At 34.8% G+C, this 22,444-nt stretch overlaps 1 protein-coding gene across 1 annotated transcript in view; it reads right to left on the minus strand.

Moving 5' to 3' along the window:
- NCAM2 (neural cell adhesion molecule 2) overlaps window positions 1-22,444 on the minus strand; it is a 314,409-nt gene that overhangs the window by 84,815 nt on the left and 207,150 nt on the right. Inside the window, 2 exon segments of the mRNA XM_059819966.1 lie at window positions 725-912; window positions 11,897-12,047. Of these exon segments, the coding sequence (XP_059675949.1) occupies window positions 725-912; window positions 11,897-12,047 (339 nt within the window).

The raw sequence follows: 22,444 nt of genomic DNA on the forward strand, positions 1-22,444 counted from the left end.
ATAGAAATGGAGGAAACCAACTTCTTCCACACCTGTGGAGGAAGACAGTATGTCGTCTCTGTAACAGGTAAGACCAGAGCTGGAGACACTGGTTACACTTTGTTGTGAAATGATTAATTAATGACCATGATTTGCTATACACTATTGCTGAGTAGTTCACTGTTAAGTTAATAAAGTAAACAGATAATTAAGGTCAACTCTTTTCTGCTTTTCTCAGGTTTTGTTCTTACATGTACCTTTTAGATAACAGAAGGGAGCTTAGTTCTTGTTTTTCCAATGCCTCTGTGAGGAAACAGTTGTTATCAAAGCCAACTGAAGTTTATTATCACTTTAGCCTTCTGCTTTGTTCTTGACTGATGCCATACAAATCTTTTTGTATGTACCAAGCACCTACCAGGTAGTCACTTTAATTTTTAGTATTAACCTGATGGGTTAGTTTTATATTTATTTATGTATCTATTTACTTGCAAGAAACGCCAGTTACATTTTTGTTCACTGCAGATGGAAAACTGAGCACGAGCCATACAAATGAGTTTTATTTTCTAACTGCTCACAAGAAATGTGGAGATAAATAAGTTCATAAATAGTTTTTTTTTAAAAAAAAAAAAAAACTTATCAAATTAAAAGTCTTATCGTTAAATGCACTCTATTGCACTTGCAATGGTCCCAAGTTGAGAGAAAAATTAATTTATGTCACCACATTGATTTACATTTTAAGACTTACCTCTAGAATCAGCTTTCTTCCTGTACTGTAGGTCTTCAGATGTGTTGTGTTTTTTACTGGTAAAACTAATTTTCCTCTTCTCCACTGAACTGAGGCAGATGGATTTGCTAGCACTTCACAGCTTATATTGATAGGATTGCCTTCCCAAGAGTAATACATGGTTTGATTTGACACAAATGTTGGAGCATCTGGAAAAAGGAAGTAATACACAAATATATTAACTCTTTTAGTAAGACAATCTCTATACGTCTATCCAAGCATCCATGAAAATATCAGTATTCAACCTTGAGTTTCTTGAGCCTTTATTTTGGTAGTTTTCTTCTCTACTGAGACTGTTTCAGCTGAAATTCTCAGGAAGAGAATACTTGCTAATTAGTTAGCATTAGGCAACATCAGGCCATTGAAAGAGGTTATCTCAGAAATGACAAAGAACATTTCTTCCTGAGGATGAGAAACTCTTCAGCCAGGCCCTTGTATGACAAAGGGAGGTGACCCATGAAACTTACATATATAATCTGTTCATTTGCTGATTTTATAGTGTCATCTTTTGCTGTGGAGAAATTAGGATAATCTTTACACCAGTTCCTTATGAAATCATCAAGCTATAGACAAGGAAAAAGATGGTGCATCTTCCTTACAAACCTGCCTATAAATGGCTACGTTAAACATATAGCCAAACACTGAGTCTGATACAGAGGAAATTGCTGGTTTGCAAACTAACTATGATTTTCAGATAACAATGCCAGTAGTGACGAGAATTATCTGTTCTATTCACTGTTTCCCTGGATAGCAGAAGGAGTTTAATGTTCTCTAGAAAACAAGAGGGAGTAGCTCTTTCCCTGCTCTTCTACTTATGTCTTGGGTAAATCATATTTTTTGTCTATTGAATATTTATTTTTAAATACTTTTTTAAAAATTTTAATCCTTTTCTTATTATATTTTAAGAGTATTAAGAAAATATTCTTTATATTACTGAAAGTCAAGGGAACTCTCTAGCACTATAATTCCAAAAGAGAATTATCAGTTACAACTGGTGTCATGGTATGTCTTTTTAATATTTAAAATATATATGTATATATTTTTATTTTGATAAATAGCTCTTAAATATTTCTAGATGTGTCTCTGGAAATTCTATTCTAGTCTTCTCACAAATAGTTTAACTTTAGGCTAGAAAATGCTAATAGGTTTATCAGAGATCAGAACTGAGCATATTTAAATAAGTAGTAAAATTTAGCTTCAGGAATGATTTAAAACTACTTCCTTATTTCTGAAGTGCACATTTTCAACTTCTTTCTGTGTTTGCCTTTGTCAAAAAGCATAACTTTTTGGTGACATTTTGCTGCTCCTGCATGTACGCATACAGGCTTTGACAAAAAAGAACTGTTATCAGTAGAAGTTTTAAAGCATAGATCAAGGCTGCTACACTGCTCAACGCCAGCAGCATTTAATAACTATTCAGCCCTTATTTTTTAGGAAAGCAAGTGGTTTCATCCAAACAAGTAAAGTATGTCTTCCTATAAATTTATTTACCAGATACAGGAGCTCATCTTTCTTTTCCAAATGTTTTAATAAGTAATTCTAGTGCTCCTTGATATTCACAGACCTTTTAAAAAAAATCTACTTCATCATCTAAACATCTTAATGCAAAAACGGACTATGGAAGAGTCTTCAGGATGTGACACCTTACACTAGTGGAGCTCTATGAAGAAAAAAGCAAACTGCATATGCCTGTTTTATGGTTAAGTATGGTCAGGAATCTCAGAATACCAAGAGTCAGAGCCTTGGCTTTTCCTCTGGAAATGAAGTTAGTGGTGGGAGCCACTTGAAGGAAAACTGCATGAACTGACTTCTGCCTGGCAGACAATTTTTGCACCTAATGTGTTCAACATATGGATCAGAAATCTCATCAGATTGTTCATGAGGCACAAAATGTGGTTATTTCACAACAAATTTTAGATAAGCACTGTCTTCCAGTGCACAATTTCTCAGAATAAGTTCACTTCATTAATGAACACTGGCATGAATGTGGAAGATAGATGTTCTGTCTGAACCTGACTTTTTCCTTCCTAGGCAGCATCGTGTGGTTTGATGCTCGATGTTGATTTAAATACACATGTGGCAAACTCATATCCCATTTAAAAAGTCTTACAAGTTAAAAAGTAGGGTACACTTCTATACTGCAAGCACCAGCATTTAGGAGAATAGGGACTTTCAGTTCAGACTGCTCTCTCTTCTAAAGGTAGATTTTGGATGCTTATTTTAAAAGAATAGGTGAATTATGAACTGCCATTTATACATGACTACAGATACTAACAGACAGTTTTAACATCATAAAACACAAATAGGACTAGAAGTCCACCAAATAAAGATATATCCCAAAATCAACAACTCCCAAACATAAAGCATTCCTAAACAAAAAGAGCTCCACATTTTCACTCTCAAAACTTCTGGGTAGAAAACTTCTCAGCCATTTCCCCAGCAGTCAAAAGCTCCAATATAGCAAAAAGAGGAGGATATAGGATGACTGTGCTAATGGCTTGATTCAGACAAATTATCTTAAGTCAGATGATTTTTGATTTCCTAGTCAGGAATAGATTAAGATACCTGAAGTGTTGTTTCACACGAAGAAAATGACTCTGGAGATCATTTTTTACAGTACAAATAAAAGTTATTTTACATCTCATATAAAATAAAAAAATGAGTTAGAAGGGAATAACTGGTTTATAAAGAGATTTTGTTTTTTCTTGTATGCTCTTCATCACTAACAGTGATATATTATCCTTAAATGGTTACAGAATTAGTATTTCATACATATATATGAAATATATTTATTCATAAGCACTGTTATAAGCTTGAATGGTGAAAGATGGAGCATTAATTTTGAGAGATGAGGCATTCCAAATGAAAAAGATGCATAGAAGGAACAAAGACTATATCACAAAGGTGCAAAATTAAACAAAACCATTCTATGAGAATAGGATTTTATAAGCAATTATAACTTTAGAACAGAATTTTAGCATAGTTAATATTATGGCACCAGCATTAGCTAAACTCAAGCTGTTCATTTTTCCCAAACAAGAAGAAAACTGACAGGTCAGCACTCCAATTAGGAGAAGTGGTTCTGGATAACCTGCGTAAGAAGACTATGTAAGAGAAGCAAACTCTGACTTGAAAAATGTCTCTAGCATTTAGATATCCTTATTAGGTATAATGTCTGAGAACAGTGATTCAAGAACAGACTAATACATCATCTGTCTCATCCAGAAGGTAATTCAATTAATGACTTCAAAGATCCAGCTCTGGTGAATGTTTGGCGTTACACACAAAATTGGATATGAAAAATTACCTGATTCAGCACATGTGTCCAGACAGCTATAATAGCAAACTAGTGTACAGAATCAGATTTGCACTTCTTAATTTAAGAACATAGGTTTTCATACTTTTGGCTATTTGTTCCTCAAATAATTTGTTTTCCTGGATCATACAATGAAAATATATGACAGATTGTCAGGTCTAAGATGCTGGGACATTTCATGTAGTATATTATTGGAAGCCTCTCTCTCAGATGGTTAATACTGGCATAAGCTTCCCATCATCAAGGACTTTAATAAACCACATCCTCTAGTAATCTATTGCTTTCCTTGCCATTCATCCTGTAAAAGTACCTTAATTTTTTGTAACTGTCACAATTTGGTTAACAGCCTTCTATCTTTGTCTTGTATTTTCTCCCACATACCTGTTTTGCAATAGTTAATATTTTGGAATGAATAGCTTTTCCTTGGCGGTAAAGTAAAAGAACCTTTCCAGGCAGGTACAGTAACTGTCACATATTCCTTGTAACAAAAAATAATATTAGAAAGACTTCACGAATGAGGCCAGGTGATTAGATTTTAATATATGATCATCCTTAAAAGGAAGATAGGAACTACAGAGCTTCAGGGGTACTAACTTTCAGTTTTACTTCTACTATCACAATCATGTGGCTGCAAGGAAAAACCGGCAAGAACTGCATGTGAAGTTTCCAAATAGAAAAGCAATTCAATTTATCATATACTAGGTTTTAAATTGCCATGATTATTAGCTAAAACCAGAGGGTTTTTTCAAAATACATAAAATCATTTCAAAAGTTTGAGATCAGCAGTTTTGCAAAGGTACATGTTTCTTTCACAGCAAGTGACAGGAAGCACCACTCTCAGTAATGTTTGCTTCCCCCCGCCCCATTCTCTTGGTTCCTTTCAAAATGCACTACAATAAAACATTGGTGTTCAATAGTACGACAGACTATCTAATAAGTATAAAGTTTATGCAAGAGTAAGAGTCCCCTCTTACTGACAAGCAGTACTAGTCCCTGGTAACCTTGACTATGGCATTATTTTTAATATCCAAACACCACACTAATTTCTCCATTTCCATAAACATACAAAAAAATAAGTTATCATGAAGATAAGGTACCTTTCTGATAGATGCAAAGTATGTATGTTGTTGATAATGGCACCTTCAACCTTAACAAATGGTGGGCAACAAATGCATGCATAGTTTTGGTGCTTGGTGCTGCCAGACTCACAGAAATTCAATGTATCTATTTTTCTTTGAATTCCACTTGACATTAAGGAATTGTATCCCTTACAAAACACAGCAAACCAAACAAAAAACCCAAGAAATTTTAGTTTTATAGAAATATCTGTTGTGAATGGATAAACCTGTCTAAAATTATCTAAACTTGACGAAAATAGAAGAAGAAAATATAAAGAAATCATAGCTAGGTAAAATAAGGTTAAGTATGTCAATAGTGACGTTTAAAACAAACTGTCCGCATGTATCTATCGGTCATTTTTTATGTCAGTAAATCACTAAGAACACTGGCCATCAGAACTAGAACAGGAAGACTCTCCCTATAGATCTCTCACACTAGCAGTAATTTTTATTTTAGTGATAAAATGATAAGGTCTTGCCAATTACTGACACATTATTTTTGGATTACAACAGTTTGGATCAAAATTTCAATTGTTACATGTATTCCAGGACAGAATTACCGGAATAATTTAGGATGGCCAGACTTTTAATATAAATTACACTTAACATAGTATGAAAAGACTTGCAAAACTCTGTTGAAATTTGCAACTATGAAAAACAGTTTAAAATTTATGAATTACTTATCAATGTTAACATGTAATATTTTTAGCCTGTAAGACCAGCTTATGAAGTAGAAACATCTTCAAGGGAACATCAGAAAACTCTTTCTTGCTTTTTTTTTTAACCTTTACTTTTCACAATTGCCTATGTGAAAAATTATGTCAGTAAGAAAAGATGCTGAGGCATATACACCTATTAACAAAATGATTAAATTATTAGAAGAGAAACAGAGTAAAACCTAAAATATTTTTTTCATATTGTATTCAAATATTCATTCAAAATTGTATTTTTCTATTAAAAGAAACATAGCCAACATGTTATTAAAAATCTACTTTAAATGACATCAAGCTCATTGCAAGGTCAACAAAAACATGCAGAAGGGATTTGAAACTGCAAAATATTATTATGCTTTTGGGAACTTATTAATTTACTATATTTGTTTCTTTAATAAGTGCACTGGTGCACTATTATTTATTTTATATGTATATAAAGAAAAAAAAATTTACTAGATAAAAAAGCAAGTTCAGTGAAGTTCCTGTAAAATTTCTGTAAAATCCTGTCCTACTCTATACATAGCGATATGAAATGTATTGTTTGATTAAGGTTATGTAGCCATTATGCTTTAAAATTAAATATTAATATCTTTTGTATTCAGAAGAGAGATATAGGATGCACCACATTTTATGAATCATGGGCAACTAACATTTAAGAATTTATTAGCAGCACAGAATTCATACTAAAGGGTGTAACAAAATCTCTAGATTGATACAATACATTATTATAGTCTGACACACCTTTCAGGGTGAAAGTTTTAGGACAGATGCTAAGAATTTAAAAGTAACATATTCTTATTATGGTACGGCAGACAATTTTGAGTATGTGTGGCAGCAATCAAATATAGTGAACAAGAAAATGGAATAGCATATTGTTTTAAGTCTGAATTTATGCCTTGGTAGACACTACAAATATGTTCTTTTATGAAGCAGGTGTCATAGTTATCCTTCATTCCAGTTATTTCATTTTGTAAGTAAGTTGCAGGCTAGAGACTTGCAGCAAAACGTACAGGTTCAAAAACTAAACAACTAATTTGTATTCTTGTGGTAAAATAGGAAAACAGGGGGAATTGTTATAAAGTTCTGTGACATTGGTATTGAATAAATAATTTGACTCTTCTATTATCTTCCAAGTGATATTTTTTCAGCATTTTAATTGTAATTACAAACATTGTGATCATGGTTTTTTACATTTTTTTCCCAAATATTCATTTACCAAATGAATAAAACTCTTCAAAGTGTTTTAATTTTCACTTCAATTATTTTGTGTTTGTTCTCTTCAAAACCAGTTTTGAGAATATTTTTTTCAGGTATGGCTGGCTCTTTGCCTAATCACTAGTGAGCCATTTTAGCAGAATTTTTATTATTTGTAATAATATTCTAGTATAATCCTCAATAACTATTTTAAAATTCAAATACAAATAAATAAGCAAGACTTAATTGTTTATATTGTTCCATAGCTTCTAGATAGCACTAATCAATGCACCTATGCCATTCTGTAAGTTATTAACAGAGCTACAGCAGTTTTCTTTATATGTTTTAATACATTTGACAGTTTGTGTAGTCAGAAGAGGATCATGCTCCCATCACATCCTTAAATGTCAGTGCAGTTGCACAGGCCTAATGGAGACACAGAGCACTTTGGTGTTGCTGTCTCATCCTTTTACTTACTGACTCCTATCAGAGACTCAAACTGACAGCAGGATTGCACAGAGTTTCTGTAATTTATCCTTGTTCTCTGTTGTGGTTCCTCTTGATGATAAGAGCAGTTCTCCAGGACAGGAAGAGATTATCAGGTTTGTTATCAATTGGGCACAGTTAACCCTGCCTTTTATCTGAAGTAAATGCTAGATAGACTTGAATTGTAGGGAACCCGGAGACATTTATAAGGATTTCTTCCTACAAAGTGATCTTTGTATTTAGTTATGTTTAGTTTTCCTTATATTAAGTATCAAAAATAAATCAAAATTACATGAAAAGGAAAGATACCATTATAAATATTTTCTAATGGATTTCATTAACTGCAAAATTTGATTACGCATATGAAGTCTAGTGTGTATTGGATAATAATAATAATAATAGTAGTAGTAGAAGTAACTGAAAAATTCCTGTGTGATAGCATATATGATGTTTACTAGGTATTGGGTATTAAGATGTGCCTATAGTGATTATCTATATATTTATCATAGATAAAGAAATAGCTATTTCCTTTTTTAATAAAAAACATGATAGAAATAGATAAAAAATAGATAAAGCAGGAGATACTCTAAGATGAGGTTTTCAGAAGGGCCTGAGGATGTTAAATGTACAAATCCCAGTGAATAACAACTTGATTTGTACATATAATACTATTAGGTGCCTTTCAAAGTTACACTTTTCCTATGCAGATGTTTACATTTCTATATGGTATCTTTTGTCTTTTTAGCTGAGACATAATTATTCTGAAAAATATATGCTAGGGATATAAGGGAATCTCAAAAAGCACAATACCGGCCTGACTAAAAGAAGAAAAATTCTGATGAGAGAACACATTATTTCTTGGTTTCCACAAATTATTCCCTGCAATGATTAGCATCAGAGAATGAAAAATCATGATTTTGACATGTTCAATATGCTGGATCATCTTTCTTCATAGTATTATTCTTAGTTAGGATGCACTGATGGCATTACTAAGTTGGAAAGGATTTAAACAAGCCAGTAATAATCAGCAGTGTATGATCCTTAAAAGTGGCTCTCTACTTGCCCTTAAAGTTTTCCTTTCATTTTGTTCAAACTGTCATTAACACAGTCAGAAGTATTCACAGCACTTAATTGTGTACTACTAGGTGCGCACATTGTGTAAGATGCTGGTTTCTCTGATTGCTCTGTATCACCAAGTGCAGATTCCTTCGGAGAATGCTTCTGTTGCTGGAGAAAATGTATTAAGCCGTGTTCTTTGGACAAGTCTCTGGTTTTCCATATACTACCCGGAAAGCACTATAACTTGCAGTCTTTTGTAGCTGCAGTTACCAGTTTTCACATCGCTCTGTTTCAGATAAAACTCTCAAGTTTCAATATTGATACTGCAGTTATTAGATATGCTGGATGGTCCAAAAATGCCTACTTCCTCACTGTACACAAAGACTATTGTTTTGAGATATAATCAACTATCACAAACATATTGCATTCAGTAATATGGTACATTTTTGAAGGAGATCAGCCACGTGAGTGGTTGACAAATATGATTTCTTAGAAAACAATTTCTAAAAAAACCGATTTAAATAATTTAAAGTGTCTTTCAAAAGTGAGTTTTTCTTACTACTGGTGTTCATCCAAACCTGAATTTTGTAGTTATATTCCTTATCAGTTAAGTACCAACATTCAGTGGTACCAAAAAAAAAATTGTGTGGCATGTGCAACATAGTCTTTACCTGTAAAGAAACCTGTGAAGTATTTATTATACTACTGTATTGCTTATCAGAAAGTCTTTTTTCTTTTTTTTTCCCACCACAATTTGAAATCAACCTCATTACTGTTACAGTATTCAACTTTGTTTCCTGAGTCGATTAGTCTTTTAGGCTTGTCACTTTGGTTTATGTTAGTTAGCTGTATTGCACTTCGGTTAATGCAGATGCTTTGGATTCATGCTGTTTAATTTTATATCTTTGCAAAAATATACAGCATTACTTAAAAGCAGGTTGAACAAGTTGAGCTACAAATTCTATTTACCTTCAAGAAAGCAAGGCTTTGAGTCAGTGAAAATAATACTACTGTGTGCAGGATGTCACAAATGTTGTGACAAATGTCAGAAATGTTTCAGCTGCATACTGCTATCATAAATTATAGTAAATGCAGATAGTTCATACTTTGGATTTGGTTTCTGTTAAATCAGTGTATCAATATCCCATCACTATTCACAAAATCACAGAATGGTTGAGGTTGGAAGGGATTGCCTCTTGTCCTGTCACTGTACAACACTGAAAAGAGCCTGGCTTTGTCTTTTTTACACCCTCCCTTCACCTATTCATCCTGGGGGCCCAGCCCTATCTTGTTATCACAGCCAGAAAACAAAACTGATAAAGACAATCATATGACCTGAGAAAGAGACAAATGACAGGAAAAGTAATTAAGAGAAACAAAATGTTGAAATATTCTGGAAAATTTTCCATCTTTTATATTAAAATACTATTGGCTTTAATTACATTTCCTCCTGTCAAATTTATAGCTTAAAATGAGAAAGCAAAGATGGAAAAGGTCAATCTTTAGCATCATGAAATACATGTCATAATTTTGACATGACTTTGGAGCTCATGAATGTCACTTGTAAGATTTAAAATTTTCCTTCTTTGACTATCTTGTGCACTTGGATAGAAGCAAATTTGATATGCCATTGCAGTGACTTAAAGGGAATAAGAATGTTGAATTCTGAGCAAAAGATGAGGTTTCACATAAAGTCACTTTGAAAAAAACATTTCACCAAAACGTCCTGTACTGAAGGAGAGATGAATGCATCTTTGTTGTCTTTTTCTGATGTTGCAACAAAAAGTGTGGCAAAGTGGCTAAAATTATACTTATATCTCTTCTGAATACAAAAGATATTAATATTTAATTTTAAAGCATAATGGCTACATAACCTTAATCAAACAATACATTTCATATCGCTATGTATAGAGTAGGACAGGATTTTACAGAAATTTTACAGGAACTTCACTGAACTTGCTTTTTTATCTAGTAAATTTTTTTTTCTTTATATACATATAAAATAAATAATAGTGCACCAGTGCACTTATTAAAGAAACAAATATAGTAAATTAATAAGTTCCCAAAAGCATAATAATATTTTGCAGTTTCAAATCCCTTCATATGTATATTTATTGAAGAGTAGCTATGTTAAAGCTATGAATAAATACTGTATTTATTTCTTAGGTCTTCTGCCTTGGCAAATCTCTCCATTCCTGACATCCAAATACAATTTTGACCATTTCCCATTTTCCTTTCAGATTTATTTTCTACGTCATAATGCATTGCTTGCCTGCCAAAAAGATGGAAAATGCAACTGTATACTGAAGTCCCTTCCAGAACTCCTCAGGAAATCATTCAGCTAATAGTCTGCAACCGTTACTTATCTTTCTGTGCCACAGATCCTATTCCAACTTCTATCTTCCCACTGGAAAGACTTTTTCCGTTCAGAGTCTCAATCTCAAACAGGCTCACTCAAGCTATATTGCAAATGTAGAACAAATGTATCTAGAAAATCTCTAGCAAAATAAAACAACAATGAAATATAAAAGGATTTTTTCATTTGTTTTCACTTTTGAAGACCTTTGCTTCATGAATTTGAAGAACAGTTTGAAGAGACAATTTTCCAGTGAATTTTTGTATATTTCAAATTTATATCCTCTGATGGGCTCCTATATCATCAGACTCTTCTCTAAGCAAAAATAATCTCCTTTTCTCCTGGATAAAATTCAAGAGCTTTGAATAAAGCAGACTGTTCATAAAGCAGCCTGTCTAAAAGACACTGTCACAAACTTGTGAATTCCAGGAGGGGTTATAAGAAGGGTTAGACTTGTTGGGGATTAGTAAAACAGAGAACTAGGAAAAAACCAGAAAACTTTGTTGAATCTTGGAAGGTTAAGTTCAAGACTGAGCTGTTGCTCAAATCCGTCCTTCGTTATCCCACTGAATACTTTTCACCCGCAGCAGCCTCCACCAGCCCGAAGATTTGAAGTTATTAAGCTTAGCCTTAAGTAAGTTGGTAATACCACTGGAATATGATCTCAGATGAAATCCTGTCCTGTTTAAATCACCAACAAAGGTCATGTCAACTTCAGAAAAGACAGGATTCCTCCACAGAATTCAGTATCACTAACTACAGAAGGACATGTTTTCTTAAATTATGCAAGTTTAAACATGAATTACCAGGAAAAACTGACCTTCCATTAAGAATGTACTTTTTTTTCTTTTAAAACAAATTTAAAAGAGAAAACAAAATATTAGAACTTACATTCAATATCAAGGTACACGCTCTTTTGGTGCCCACCAATTCTACTTGCAGCTTCACAGTCATATCTCCCTGAATCTGATAACTTCACATCTTTAATATGCAGTGACGATTTTCCATGCTGCCCTTTGACTTCTATACGGCCATCTGGGCTCTGTTTACATTGATTCAGGAAAAAGAAAGGGTTTATATATATATCTGTATATTTATGTATGTTTTATATATTAAACACCATTGATAAGTATGACTGAAAGCATCTCTTCACCTATGGTGATGTTATTACTGACAGCTAAGCAACTTCTAAATTTGTCAAATAAATTAAAAAATAAAGGAGTAAGTACATGCTTAAAGGAACATTGTCAAGTTAAACCAAAATGTCCTTAAAAATGTAACTGTGAAACTGAATAGAAATACCCCCCCAAACAATGCTCAAAACACAAATCCAGTCATAGATTTATTTTTGTTATTCACATTTTCTTCTCACAAGCTTACAATTGTTAAAAAACATGATCCATAAATGCAGCTGGAATTTCTGGATTTCATTTCCATATCATTGCATGGAAGAAGGCAATGGAGAAAAATGAATTCCGGCTTCTGATTTTTAGAACATAAATTTTATATTTAGCAACTTCATAAAAATTCTTATCCATAATACCTCCCCAGCCCCTCCCCAAAAACTATTTGAATTTCAAGAGTATAAAATATTAGGGAAAACTAAATAAAACAATTTAAAAAAATCCACAGCTTGACACTTCAACATTCATGGAGTAGTATACCTGAGGAAAAAGAAGTTATTTTTAATCTGGTTCTGCTCTTTGCTTGTTCTGTAGCTTTGGGAAACTTGTTTTACTTCTTTGTTTCACTTTTTTTGTTTGAGGAAAAAAAAAGCGGATGAAAACCACTAATATTTACCTTCATTATTGAGGAAAGTGGAAAATGGAGGGAAAACCAGTAACTGTTTCACTATATCTTATTTAAACTTGAAACATACATTAATGTCCAATCCTATAAATACATACACTCAAGTTTACTGCTTTTTACACTAAATACTCATCAAGTGGCAGCTGATATTTAAGTGACTGAGCTTTTAACTCTGTACAATTGTTTCTTCACTGAATACAGGAAAAATGCACACAATTTAGATCTTAAAATATTTGACATAAAGTAGTCACATAAAGCATTCTGTATATCATAATTTCTATGGCAAGAAAAGTATTCTGATCCCACATCAGAACCCAAGAACACTGAATTTTGTTTCCCGTGAAAACCTCACAGCATAAGTATATAAATTAAAGTAATGGAAGAGCAAGAGCAAACCTAAAATCTTCTGGATTGGTAAAAATTAGAAACTAAGACCACTTAGTTATCTCTTACGTCATTTCTAATGCTGAAAAATCTGTTTTCATTATACCTTTAAAAAAAGGAAAGAGAAAAGTTATGAAGCTACTAGTAAACATGCTACAGTACTGAATGTCACGTTTTTTAGAGGGATTTCTTGAGATAATTAAAATGCACTTTCTTTAAAACAAAACATTAAATAGTTTTCTAATTTTTGAGATAGATAGATAGATAGATAGATAGATAGATAGATAGATAGATATATTACAAGTACTTCGTATGACATAGTTAATAACAGTATTATTTACCTATGGATTATTTGCTTCATTTTTAAAACATCAAGTATGTAATACAATGATAAATCTACATTATTCCTACCCAAAATGTACATACACTTCAGCAATTTTATTTCTGATTTTACCTTGATTACAAATATTTCCCTAAGAAGTCACATTTGAAACTGGAGACATATGCTGACATAACCTGTGACTATGAATTACAGATACAGTACTAAATACTGTATTAGTTATTCATTAAAAGCTACCCTCCTAAAGCACTAAAGTAGCTCTATACAACAGAGAGTAGTAATAAAGAACAGATATTTTGAGAAAAATATTCTCTTTACCCATCCTTATTGTATATCACATACCTACAATGAGGAGCCAATTTTTTTCTTACTACCTTTTTCTTGCACAATGGAAAGTGTCTTTCTGTAAAATTATATGCACCTATAGCTGTAATGACACATTCACTGAAGTGAATCTTCGGTTTATAGTTAGGGCAAAAACCAAGCTAATAAATACTCTGAATGACAGGAGTTTTTTGCATGACCACATTGTCTGTTCTCATCATCAAATATATGGTAGGAAGCATTTTGAGAGGGATCTGCTAGGTTAAGCAAAGTCCACAAAACCAAATAAAACGTAACAATTGTAGGCAAGAAAATTTCGCCCAAATGATCATAAAAATACATATTTACTAAAGTTAATTTCCACTTTTTAAAAATTGTCTGAAAATTACTACAATAGTATCTTTGAAATTGCTTATTAAGTAATGTAAAATATATAGTAAGATGTTCTCTGCCACATTGCTCAGAATGCTTTTTGTCCTGCAGCTTCTTCATGAACAGTTTAAGAAGTCCTGTTCCCTGGTCCTATTCTGCAGATGGATTAGTGCACAATCTCATTAATTTTTCTGCAATACCTGATTAAAAATACACTGTTTGTCTGACACTTCTGAACACAGAAATACAAGAAAGAACACAAGAGTGCAAATACAGATCAAGAAAATTCCATTAATAAATAAATAAATAAATAGATAAACAAACCAAAACCCTTTGAAGCAGTTGCCTATGTCTAGAGAGGATTCCCAGAATATGCTGGAGATTAACATGGGCAAATGAAAAATGCTAGATAGTATGATGAATTTTCACAAGGACTTGGAAAATAGTCATGTGGCTGTATTATATTGTTCTATGGTATAAGTCAGTTAATAGAGATCTGGGTAAATAAGTCAAGGACATACTATGACACAAAAAGTAAAATAACAGTGCAGTCATGCTGAAGCACAGCTAGGAACAAACATTACGAACACAGCAGAGACGCAGAAGTTGACTAAGGTAAAGACCAGTGAAGAAGCTGGGACAAAAATTTAATACGCAGTGCTAGCCTGAAGCAAAAATTGAAACAATGCTGGTTGTATTTTCCCATTTTTGTAAAGGGCATTATCACAACCAGAATATACCGACAAAGCAGAAGTCTGCATTCGTACTGATCCATAACGTCAGTCATCTTATTTAACTTTGAACAGCAAATACACAATGTCAAACAGGGACAGCCCTAACCTTGGGGTCTGCGACCACCAGAACTTTATAACCCTTGGTAAAACCCTTCTGAGGCTTATTTTCCTCCTGCACTAACTATGGAGAGCATATGTTATCACCATGTCTGGCACCGTAACACACCAAAACGGGAAGAGGAAGAGGCAGCACACATGGGAACATGAAGTACACTGCACCTGCCCAGTAGTCCTCAGTAGAAATCCCCACGAGGAAAAGAGCATTGAAACTGCCACCGGTGACAAATCAAAATACAGATATAATCTCTACAGATTACAAAACATCAGTAACTCTCAAGTCTGCCTGAAATAATAATGGACACATACTAAATTGGAATTTTTTTTTTTCCTTTCAAATGTTATAGTGGGAGAGATGTAAAATACGTACTATGGTGATTTCTGCTAGATTGAATAAGTACATGTTATTTTATTCCTTAGTATTAATAGAGTGTAAAAAAAAAGACAAAACAAAAACCTAGACAACCAAAACAGCCTATGGGGTTCAATGCTCATAATTTCTGCTCATTCACTGAATTACTCCGTATCACTGTGGAGCATGAATAATCTGTGAGGTCTGAAAACATACGTGGTCAACACAGTTCCATACAGTTATACATATTTCTTTAGAAATATCAATGAACAAGTGTGTTAACAGGTGCTTACACTCTAAGACATTGGGATAATAATTTCAATAAACAGACCATTGTGTGTCCTGAAAACGGTAAAGACAGACAAGGTCTTCAGAAGTTACATTTTTACAGTTACATTTTGGAAACCATAATAAAATCTTAAGAAATCAAAATATTTTTCATCATTAACGTTAATCAGACAATTTAATAGAATTCATAAATAAAGTGTGTTTTGGGGAGTTTTGGTGGTGTTTTTTTTTCCCCCCACAACCTTATCACCAGCATAAAGCTAAAACAGAAGTGACAAATCTTCAGCTAAGACTTTTGATAGGTACAGCTCATGTACAGCTGCCTTTGTGACTTTATCCACTGTTAAGAATTTAACATTTCACAGAAAAACACCTTTTATTTTGAATACTGATAACAGTCTAGTTTTCTGTCATTTTCAAAACAAAACCGTTCTATACAGGTCTCCAAGTAAAATTACCCATAATGACAAGTCTGAAGTATCAAAAAGTGCCTTCTGAAAAAAAACCCAGAAAAGGGTGAGAACTATCTGCACTTGCAATATTCTTACTCAGAATATGTAGCTTAACCCAAATGAATTCTACAATAATCATAAAATGGGAGGTATCACTTGAGATTAATTCTACAGATTCTGTAAAAGTAAATCTATATTTTTTATTTTGATAAAATTCTTGTCATGCTATATATGCTGTGCTACTACCTGACTTTTTCTGTCATGCTCTTGCTTCCCAAACTTCTCACATGATTTGTAGTTCCACACGTGTATATTCCCAAAGTCCTGACTGGCTGATGCTGACCTGAGTGGCGATGCACAGCTCCAAAACCATGTTCCAGAGCTCCCAAGGCAGTACCAGAATGATGATAACAGTGTATTTCAAGGGTTCCACATGCAGAGGAGGTAGGCAGTTTTCAGGGTATAATTGCTAGAAAGAATAGGGATGTGATGAGAGTATAACATCCACAAAGAGACAAGAACAGCTTCTGGGAGAGAATAACTTATTCAGGTACCATGGAGTGTTCAATCTGCACAATTCCATTGCCATTGTAGTTCAAAAAGTGTAATTTCTCAGAAAGGGAGAATTAGCTTATTATGATACTTAGAAATCGTCATTTTTTTCCAGTTGTAGAAAGCTTTACTTGGGGAGACGTGGATGGTGTGATTAGTGGTTGAGTTGATTTATCAACCATTTCTCCAGCTCCCACTGAGGAACTGTAGCACGAAATCAGATGAAGTTGTATGGCTGCCAAAATGTGCATTTTGAGTTGGCTGAAAGCAAGAGTGGAAGGTGAGAACAGATGCAGAAATTGTGACTTGTTTGTAGCTGGATTTTGATAATATTACTTGGATGGTTAGAGCAGCTGTGACTTAGTGTTGATTATCTTCCCTCCTACAGAGTTTACCGTTTGGCTGACAAAGTACTTCTTCATCCCTTGAAGTCCAAGTGCAAGACTGCAAGCAAAAAATCCCTACATTTAAAATCTAGACAAGTTGAAATACCTTTATTTGTTTTTCTTCTAATGTTTAAAGCTTATTTGCGATCAAAGAGCCATCACTGACCATAGTTACACCACTGCAGGTCAGTTTTGCCTGTCACATGTTTACCAAACATGTGGTCTGACACCTTGTGTACTTCAGGGCTATTTTGGACGTGCATTGCATGTGTTAACAACAGAAAAGATGAAGAAACAGTGGCTTAGAATTGAGAGTGTTGTTTCTTGTGTAAAACATGGTGCAACATACTCAAGAACAGTCATTGTGAGAATGTATAACTTGAGTAAAAACTTCAGGACTTTTTCAAGTTCCTCCAAAGGAGCTGCTGCAGATGCACATGGTAGAAGATCCTCACATGGGGGGAGCGGCAGGGAAGGGAAGGGTGGGGTGGGAAAGAACGTGTTTTACTTTTATGCCTAGCTTTTCCTTCTTCAGATCAAATTGTTAAAAATTCCCAACTCATTATGTTGACTTGGTCATGTTCCAAGTATGCATCACTGAATTTTCAAGGAGAAAACAAATACTGATTAACAGACTCATCTTTGGAATTTCATGAATAACAATTTTTTTAGGAAGCTTTCAGATTTTGGGTTGTGTTGATATCCACAAGAGGAAAACTTTAGATCACATACTTCAGGCTGACGTTTCTTATATGTGAGATTTAAGCAGATCATAATTGCTCATGAAACTGTTCCTTGAAGAAGCATGAAAGATAAGAACTTCTGCAACCTGACATGCTGATACTAAATGATGATAAAATTCCAGAAGTCTATTAAAAGTAAGTGACCAGCAATTCCTAGTCTGAAAATCTACCTTTGATGATGAGAAAGGGCTGTTAGTCACAACAGCCATCATCGTGTAGAAGCTGATGGAAGCTCCCTTCTGGATTATGGATGGTATATTCACAATATTTCCCATTCTCTTCAGGTAAATGTATTCTATCCATGCACCTGTTGGAGACAGCAGAAAATTCCAGAGTATTGCTACGTGCATATGCCTTAATGTCCAGTGAATCAGAATAATGCTACAGCAGTGTCTTGGACTTCAGTGGTTTTTAGAGGAGACCTTGTGATTCTTTTAGAACAGCAGCTCATTAAATATATATGTCAGCATGCTGCAAATTCCTGAATTTGTTTTTCCACAAGGAAGAAATTATTGAAGAACCTATTGTTTGTAGATCTATAGTGTAACACCAGGGAAGTCACAAAAAACTAATCTTGAAGAAAAAAATATCGCTGTTTTGATTTTCTGTTCATCTGCAAACATAGCAGTTACTTTTAAAGAATTCAGATTGGAAATAGTAGCGTGTTCTACGCAGGTTGTTACCAGCATGTACAGTGTCAGGAAAAATGTATTCTTGAAAGCTTCATATAACTTTTAGAAATTATGAACAGATATTTGATTGATTAATGCTGTCATTTCTTTCAAACTTAAGTTGTTACATAATGACACAACACGGAATATCCAATACACCAAAACCACTTACTAAGACATGAAACAGAAAACTGAACTTTCCTTGATTGGTTTTTAATCACAAAGGAGTATGAAAGAAAAATAATAAAGAGACAAAACATGATGATCAGCCATTCAAGATTACTTCTACTAAAGATGCAAATCACAAGAAAGAAATGTTTGATGGTTATTAATGGCAAAAATATTAGCATCATCAAAAAAGCTTGCAGAGGAAAACAATCATTAGTGTTGGCTATAAAAAATAACATTAGTAACCACAAACAAATGTTTATAAGTATAACAGAAATATTACAACTGTAATAATTACAAATGTACTTTGCAATTAGAAATTCTGATTCACTCACAAATACTGTATTTAATGGTTTTATTCCTAAGAATTTTGCTGATCTGAATTTACTCCAACACTGCTACGATGCCATTAACACGGGTGACTCAGATGGATTCAGACCAGCAAAATTCTCAGGAATAAGACCATTAAGTACAACGTTCTTATTCAGTACAGATCTCACATAAAACAGCCACTAAAAATAATGATTTTACTATAGAATTACATCTTTCTTTCGACAATCAAATCTTATTGTAAATTGATTCTTTGGATAAATGAGAATGAGACATAGGTGATTATACCCCAGCTGTGTAAATCTTTAAAATGGTTGTGAAGCATTTGTAACCAGTGCAAACTGGAGTCACAAGGTCTTCCTGCAGAGGATGAGTAAGGAAAGACTCATGCATAAGACTATGCATAAGCATAGGGCTCCAAATGTGTATCAATATGAGATCTAGGACCGCTCAGCCTTAAAATGCTAACTGTGATTTGCCAGAATTTATTCTTCAGTGATTACTCAACCTCTGTGCATCTGAACACAAATAATCATTATTAAATATATACAGCATCAGTAGCAGCAAGTATGGTTATTCTGACTAGGAACTTCAACCTGGTCCTATTTCTGCTTGGGTCAGTTCAAATCTGAAGTAAACATTACTTCAGCTGTAGAAGTAACTAGTACAGTGAAACTATACCACTGTACTACACCAAACTGCCTATACAGAATGAGTTACAAAACTGTGAAAGAACAAGCAAACATCAAGCACTAGGATTCCAGCTTTCCTTCAGACAGTGATTGTAGCCTAGTAAGCATGATTCTCCTATTACTAGTAAAGTGTTCCAGCTATGCAGGGTCTCAAGACTTGCCACGGGTTGCCTTGTTCTGAGGTGATTTCAGTTTGCTTTATGATTACAAGTCCCTAGTCATTGGCTAACTACCTGAATTTGTTTCTGCTTAGCTCTGTAGCATGTATGCCAAAGGTCTAACTAACAGGTGAAAACAGTTTAAAAAAAAAAAAAAAAGCGCCAAAACAACTTGTAGCTGGAAGCCCATGAAGACAAAGCATGTAAGCTGCCTGCAGTACAAAATGGCCAAAATAACTTCAAGTTGACCCATAACTTGACTATAATAATGAAAAGAAAACTAGGAAGCTTTTGTATAACAATTTTAAGTGTAATGTTGATTTTTTTTCCCCTTGTATTACTTACTTAGATAACTTGGATTAAAGTGCTTGTATCATTGTAACTGGACTAAGAATAATTGTTTGTTTTATTTTGTTTAAACTGATAAAACATTACTTGGACTGATAACAAATTCTTGGATAAATACGGGTTGTCGTATTGCCCCTTTTGCTCACAAAACTCTCCAAGAATCTCAAAGTGAGCTTAATGCCTTTGTATATACATTCATTTAATTTTCTTAGAATTCAGGTTCAAACCATGACACAGTTTAGCTTTAGTTGCAGGAATAACTGATGGGGTGAAGGTATGCAGTTATATACCACAAAACAGCCCATACAGAGCGGCACAACATGTGCTTTCTTTGGGGGGGGGGGGGGGGAGGGAAAAAGAACCACGATCACAATTTGAGTTTCTCTTACTGGTTTGTTCACTAGTTGTATGCAGCTTGGGATCCTTTCCAGTTTTCTGTAAAGATGATGTGTATTTTATTAAAATTACTATGTCTAGACAGCAGATAGGAAGTCTGTCTGGAAACTGGGATGAGGTGGAGCCCTGCAGGGGGATATATAAGCAACAAGGCTTCCTTAGGGGAAGGAAAGGCACAGAAAGCCAGAAATGCATAACTTGAGTCATGAGGAGCAGGGGAATTGTCTGCAGGATGACACAGATCCAGATCTCACAGATCAGAAAGTCTTTTCTCACAAACCCAGATGATGCTGTAGGGCTTTCTGCAACTGAAGAAACAAGAGGAAATTATTGCAGTAGCAAGCAAAATGGAGAAAATGAGCTACCCTGGACATATCTGAAAGGACATAGAAATATTTCTTTTCAATTTATTTTATTTAATTGATATCATCCAATAGAGTGTCTCTATTTACATTTCTAAATTTATTTATACGTACAGAAATAAATAAAAGATTATGCTGAACATATCGGTCAAATTGGGTGGAAACTATTACGGAAAAATGTGCTGTTGCTAGAGTTTGAAACAAGCTGGAAAGCAGAGATTGCAACATGGCAGCACAAAAAACCCATATGTCATTCTGCTAGGGGAAGTATCACTGAGAAACAAAACCCTAGAACCAATCCACAGTTTATTTTCAGTTGGCTTACAGCATTTCCTACTCAACTGCACAAGTGAGGAAAGTCAAGGAGTATATATTATTAAATTATCAAAAGTTACGCATAGTACATTGCTGAAGAAATAGATCTGTAACAACACATAAACTGATGAGACCATGTGGATAAATTAATCACAGCTAAAAAATTAGTGCCAGCTCTAGGATGCTGTCGTGGTTTAGTCCCAGCCGGACTAATCACCACACAGCTGCTCACTCACTCCCCTTCCTCAACTGGACAGGAGAGAGAAAATATGAAGAAAAGGCTCGTAGGTCGAGATAAGGACATAGGGAGATCACTCACCAATTACCATCATGGGCAAAACAGACTTAACTTGGGGAAATTAGTTTAATTTATTACCAATCAAAATCAGAGTAGGATAATGAGAAGTAAAACCAAATCTTAAAAAACCAACACCTTCCCCCCACCCCTCCCTTCTTCCTGGGCTCAACTTCACTCCTGAACCTCTTCCCCCCCCGAGCGGCGCAGGGGGACGGGGAATGGGGGTTGTGGTCAGTTCATCACACGTTGTTTCTGCCGCTCCTTCCTCCTCACACTCTTCCCCTGCTCCAGCGTGGGGTCCCTCCCACAGGAGACAGTTCTCCACGAACTTCTCCAACGTGGGTTCTTCCCACGGGCTGCAGTTCTTCACGAACTGCTCCAGCATGGGTCCGTTCCACGGGGTGCAGTCCTTCAGGAACAGACTGCTCCAGCGTGGGTCCCCCTCGGGATCGCAAGTCCTGCCAGCAAACCTGCTCCAGCGTGGGCTCCTCTCTCCACGGCTCCACAGGTTCTGCCAGGAGCCTGCTCCAGCATGGGCTTCCCACAGGATCACAGCCTCCTTCAGGCATCCACCTGCTCCAGCGTGGGGTCCTCCACGGGCTGCAGGTGGATATCTGCTCCACCGTGGACCTCCATGGGCTGCAGGGGGACAACCTGCTTCACCATGGTCTTCACCACGGGCTGCAGGGGAATCTCTGCTCCGGCGCCTGGAGCCTCTCCTCCCCCTCCTTCTTCACTGACCTTGGTGTCTGCAGAGTTGTTTCTCTCACATATTCTCACTCCTCTCTTCTCCGGCTGGCTCTTCCTGGTTTTTTTCCCCCTTCTTAAATATGTTATCACAGAGGCGC

Source organism: Gavia stellata, chromosome 1 (assembly GCF_030936135.1).
Source record: "Gavia stellata isolate bGavSte3 chromosome 1, bGavSte3.hap2, whole genome shotgun sequence".
NCBI lineage: Eukaryota > Metazoa > Chordata > Aves > Gaviiformes > Gaviidae > Gavia > Gavia stellata.